Genomic DNA, 6,000 nt, shown 5'->3' on the forward strand with positions numbered 1-6,000 from the left:
TTTGTGTGCCAACTCTCCTAACCCGACATCACTGGTGCCAGTATGGTTGCAAGAGGCAAAGATTTGGGATCCTGTTCCTGAAGAGGTTAGATCCATATGGTCGAATGATCTTTTTAACTGTTATTCTAGGACATTTTTATCTCTTATTTAATATTTCTGAGATAAATGAGCTTGTTCTTAGCTGTTTTGGCAGCTTACTGTTTGCAAATTGGCTGGTGCATTTCCTATATATTAGGAAATAGCCACCATGCTTCAAATGTTCTGTAGCTGGGACGACCACATGACATGAAAATAATATGAATTCTTCAAAACCCTGATTAGATATGTGTCAGCCACAAAATTTCAAGAGAAACCGATGGGGCCCAGCACTGCAGCATTGATTAAATGAAGAGAAATAGAATAAGCAAGACGGGAAGAGAGGTTAAAATAACTGTAGAATTGAGGAGAGAGAAAGAGGGAGTGAAAGAAAAGAATAATAAGGGTAGCATAGTTGTGATGGTAGAGCTGCTGCCTCAGCGTCAGAGACTCTGGTTTAATCCTGACCTCAGGTGCTGTCTGGGTGGACTTTGCATACTCTCCCTGTGATCATGTGGGTTTCCTCTGGGTGGTCCATTTTCCTCCCACATCCCAAAAACATGTGGGTTTGTAGGTTAATTGGCCACTGTTAATTGCACTAGTATGTGGGAGAATGGATGCAAAAGTTATGATAACATAGAACTCGTGTGAATCCGGGATCAATGGCCAATGTGGACTCTGTGGGCCTGTTTCCATGCTCATCTTTCAATCAATTAAAGTACTTTAAGATGTTGTGAGAGATGCTAAATGTATTCAAGTTTTGGAAATACCATTGACCCACCAATATTTTTAATTGTGTAATGAGAATTTTTCCACCCACTGAGCAAAGCAGAATGAAGCTAAAGTTAATTGAAAGTATCATGACTTTAACTTTTGATGTAATAGGCCCTTGTATCAAAGATGCTTCATGTGGATCCACAGCAAAGGTTATCCACACCTCAGATCCTCCGGCACCCTTGGATTATTCATCGAGATCAACTTCCACAGTTTCACTTAAACCGACAGGATGCCCCTCATCTAGTAAAGGTGAGATCTTGCCTATTTGATTTGTGAGTAACATATATTGCCCTTTGCACTCCATCCTTAAAACCACTATGGGAAGATGCTCAGGCATACAAAATGGGTCACGGTAATTGGCTTTTGGGTGTCAATTAGAACCATACTAAGTACAACATGAATCTATTTTCCTGTTGGATTGAACAGGGGAAAAGGTATATGAAAGGTAGTTAAATTACATTATTACTCCAAATCAAAAATATTTATAAAAAGGCAATTTTTATAATATTAAGAATTGATTATTACAGACATTCACTATAAGTAGGTACACGATACACGATAGCGCGACAATTTTAGGCCCACCTTGCTCACTGACGTTCCTTTGGTGCTAATGGAAGAAGTTTCATTGAAATCGGTGTTATATTTTTAAAGTTATTCACATTTTAAAGTTTAAATCTATCTCCGAGGGAGGGGGGAGGAGGAGGATAAGGGGGGTTGAGGGGGATGGAGTAGGGGGAGTGGGGGAGGAGAGGGTGCTGCACCAACGCAGGAGAGGTTTGGGCCCAACGGGTCCACTTGTTCTAGTAATATTATTAAATTCAAAAGCTGTACATGCGTTTGTTTTAAAGAACAAAATTAATATATGGATGTCTGAAAACAGAACCCATTTGTTAGCTGGGTTAGGCCATTAAACATCTGTTTGTGTTGCTAAATTAGACCAGTGATTCTTTTTTTTTTCCAGGTTGTATACAGTGCATTCAGAAACTATTTAGACCCCTTCACGTTTTCCACATTTTGCTACGTTACTGCCTTATTTTTAAATTGATTTTTTTTTTATCATCAATCTACACACAATACCCCATAATAAAAAAGCAAAAACAGGTGTATAGAAATTTTTGCAAAGTAATTAAAAATAGATAACAGAAATATCACATTTACATAAGTATTCAGACACTTTACTCAGTACTTTGTTGAGGCACCTTTGGCAGCGATTACAGCCTCAAGTCTTCTTTTTTACAGAGCTTTATTGTCATTCAATACCGAGATACCGAACGGAATTACATTTCCAGCAGTCACAGAACACAACAAAAAAGAAAAGAACACAAGACACACGACCCCAACACAAACATCCATCACAGTGACTCCAAACACCCCTTCACTGTGATGGAAGGCAACAAAACTTCCACTCTCTTTCCCCACGCCCACAGACAGACAGCTCGACCCCTACCGAGGCGACCGACCCGCACAGCCCCCGCAAGGGGATGGAAGTCCCCGCGGCCGAGCCGCACCGGGCGCTGAAACGTCCCGCGGCTGTACCGGGTGATGGAAGCCCCCGCGGTCGAGCCGCGCCGGGCGATGTTAAGTCCCGCGGCCGCACCGGACGATGGAAGGCCCCGCTGCCGAGCCGCACCGAGCGCTGAAACGTCCCGCGGCCAAGCCGCACCGAGCACTGAAACGTCCCGCGGCCGTACCGGGCGATGGAAGGCCCCGCGGCCGTACCGGGCGATGGAAGGCCCCGCGGCCGAGCCGCACCGGGCACTGTTAAGTCCAGAGGCCGAGCCGCGCCGGGCGATGGAAGGCCCCGCGGCCGAGCCGTGCCCCGAGGAAGAGACCTAAAAAAAGAAAGGTTTGGCAAACTCCAAGCGGGCTGTCATGTGCCTTTTACTGAGGAGTAGTTTCTGTCTGGCCAGTCTACCATAAAGGCCTGATTGGTGGAGTGCTGCAGATATAGTTGTCCTTCTAGAAGGTTCTCCAATCTTCACAGAGAAACTCTGGAGCTCTGTCAGGGTGACCATCGGGTTCTTGGTTGTCCCCTTGACCAAGGCCCTTCTCCCCCGATTGCTCAGTTTGGCCGGGCGGCCAGCTCTATGAAGAGTCTTGGTGGTTCCAAAGTTCATCCATTTAAGAATGACGGAGGCCACTGTGCTCTTTGGGACCTACAATGCTGCAAAAATTGTTTTATGCCCTTCCCCAGATCTGTGGCTCAACACAATCCTGTCTCGGAGGTCTGCAGACTATTCCTTCGTCTTCATGGCTTGGCTTTTGCTCTGACATGCACTGTCAACTGTGGGACCTTATGCCTTATGCCTTATGCAAGTGTATGCCTTTCCAAATCATGTCCAATTTAATTTACCACTGGTGGACTCCAATCAAGTTGTAGAAACATCTCAAAGATAATCAATGGAAAGAGGATGAACATAAGCTCAATTTTGAGTGTCATAGCAAAGGGTCCGAATACTTATGTAAATGTGATATTTCAGTTATTTCTTTTTAATTACTTTGCATAAAATTCTAAACACTTGTTTTCGCTTTTTTATTATGGGGTATTGTGTGTAGATTGATGATTTAAAAAAAAGAGAATTTAATCCATTTTTAAATAAGGCTGTAACATAGCAAAATGTGGAAAAAATGAAGGGGTCTGAATACTTTCTGAATGCACTGTTTGTGGAGAGGTTAGAATGAAGTAGGGTGAAAACTGAGATAATTCATTTTGATCCTTGTGCATCGTGCACAGTCGGTAGTGCAATTATCTTAGCCAGACGCTTCTAGGTTCATTAAAAGATTAATGCATGAAAATCTAGGGTGGCATTCCAGTGTATTGAGCTACAGTGTTCAGTGCTATCTAAGATGCCTTTCAGTTAAGTCAACTTATACCTACAAAAGAAAATCTAGACACAGGTTGTGGATCATCTGACAATTTTAATATGCTAGCTAATTTAGCTGTATTTAAATTTAAGTTCATTTTCTAAATGAGGGAAAGATGGTACTTGAAATTCATAGTATGGAAACATTGCTTGGTTGGTATATCCTCAAGATAGCTCCAAACACTTCGTAGAAGAGGAAGTTGTATTCTAGTGTAGTAGCTCTCTGTAAAGACAATTGCAAATATGAAATTAATGATCAGTTGATTTGAGTAAAGATATGTGCATTTTATCTTTGTGTGCTAGTGTTTTATTTTTTCACTCGTGTCCTTTTATTTTTAGGGGGCCATGGCTGCCACTTACTCTGCATTGAACCGCACACCATTGCAGCCCATTCTAGAACCAGTTGGCTGCTCAAACCTGGCTCAGCGAAGGGGTGTTAAGAAACTTACCTCAACTGCTCTTTGAACGACCTCTGAAAACTGGACTTCATAGCAGCCTTGGACATGTAACACAGAAGTGTGAAAACTAACAATTACCTTAATGCTGCTTTTTGCCTTCTGCTAGACCTGCTTTGAATGGTTGGATACCAGGATTTGGGGAATTTTGATGGAATATGAAGTGGAATCATGTTTAGGAACAAAGGTTATTTGGGTAAAAGCATAGAAACTTGGCGTTGCAATGAACACTGTATTAGTTGTAAATTAGCAATAGGAAAAGCACTCGGAAACATACTGAACTTTTATTGGGAATGTACAAGTCCACCTGGAATGTTATTGTTGTAATTGATTTTTTGAGCACTTGAGTATTGTACATCCTATACGTGTTATCACTGTAAGCCTTGTGCGACTTTTGATTGTCATGACCCTGGTTGTAGGCAGTGACTCCAATTGCAATTTCTTTTAGAATAGACATTCGATATTTGTCTGAATCATCAGTTATTTTCACACTGCGACCAGTATTCCATAGTTAAAGTTTATTTCAGGTACTCTTAAGTAGCTGAGAGACACTTCATCTAAATGCCTGAATCTTGATTCAATTTGTAAACAACCAACTGTGTTACTGTAATCCAGAAGGCAACTATCCAACTAGAACACGTATTATAAAAACTTACTTTTGTGTGAAGGTATGTTTTTAAAGTAATCTTACATTATATTTAGCTTAGCATGCTACGGTGAAGGGGATGGTAATCATTTTTGCTGCTCACTGTGCTGTTGAACAAAATAAGATTAAATCTCTCATGGTTTCGTGTTGGCACTTGAGTCACAGTGAGGGGAAATTGAAATTGGTTGGAGATCTTTTGCTGTGTATCCCATTATTCCTTCAGCTCTTCCATTCTTTACATAGTACTTTCAAGATATTGTAGTCTTTAATAGATTCCTTATCATTGGGATTGCAATAGATTCAGATAATGCGCATTAAGTGTTATACAGTTATCAAAGCTTGAAGGGAAATTGTAAAGATGATGGATGTAATTATTATGAATTTCTAAATCTATTTGGTGAGTTTTTTAAATGAAACAGTATCACAGATGTAATATTTTTCTACACTTCTATTAAAAAAATCAAGCTTTATACTGGACTCCACAGCGTAGCATAGCACTGAAGTGGATGTATGAGGTTTTTGATACTTTCTTTACCAAAGTGTGAATTTGGTAGCTGTCTCAAGTCAGATTCCGCTGACATTGCTGGGCAATGCTGCCATTTTAACTGGATTGACCAGAATAGTCAATGCTGAAAAAGATTGACTTAATTGTGCCTCATTCTGGTACAGCATCGGAATGTTTTCATTTGAATTTAATCTTGCCTTGGCTGATTTGAGGTGTAATTGAAGTGAAAACAGATTTTTTTATCATTACTCATGTCACTCCTTATGGGCTGGAATTTTTTTGTAATCATGCAGAAAAACAAATTTATACAAAATAAATCTTCAAACATTAAAATTGTGGTATAGTTTACTTGTAACCTTTGAGTTTTGCCTTTGAATGATGAACCAATGTGTTGATTTGTGGAATTATTTCAATCAACTTGGAAAGAAGGTCCAGCTTGGAATTTGTACATTTCATTGGTTCTAAGCAGCCTTTCTCTGTGATGAACAATGTGCATTAGCCAGCTTTTTGGAAAAGCTGTTCAGTTAAGCTTGCTTACCTCACTTCCCATAGCCGTAGCATTCGTTTCCAAGTATATTGTTCAGCTGTCATTTAGGCAGTGCATTACTGCTAAATTGAGTTCTGCTCATCTTGCTCCATATTTATGCCAAATAACTTTTTAATCCCAAGACACTACTT

At 40.5% G+C, this 6,000-nt stretch overlaps 1 protein-coding gene across 1 annotated transcript in view; it reads left to right on the forward strand.

Annotated features, from left to right (window-relative positions):
* Positions 1-5,610, forward strand: part of LOC144598894 (ribosomal protein S6 kinase alpha-3-like) — a 61,854-nt gene extending 56,244 nt beyond the window's left edge. The window contains exons 22-23 of the mRNA XM_078409461.1: positions 961-1,101; positions 4,056-5,610. Coding sequence (XP_078265587.1) covers positions 961-1,101; positions 4,056-4,181 — 267 coding nt within the window. The 3' untranslated portion in view covers positions 4,182-5,610. The remainder of the gene's footprint in view (positions 1-960; positions 1,102-4,055) is intronic.
* The last annotated feature ends 390 nt before the right edge of the window (positions 5,611-6,000 follow it).

This window comes from Rhinoraja longicauda, chromosome 12 (assembly GCF_053455715.1).
Source record: "Rhinoraja longicauda isolate Sanriku21f chromosome 12, sRhiLon1.1, whole genome shotgun sequence".
NCBI lineage: Eukaryota > Metazoa > Chordata > Chondrichthyes > Rajiformes > Arhynchobatidae > Rhinoraja > Rhinoraja longicauda.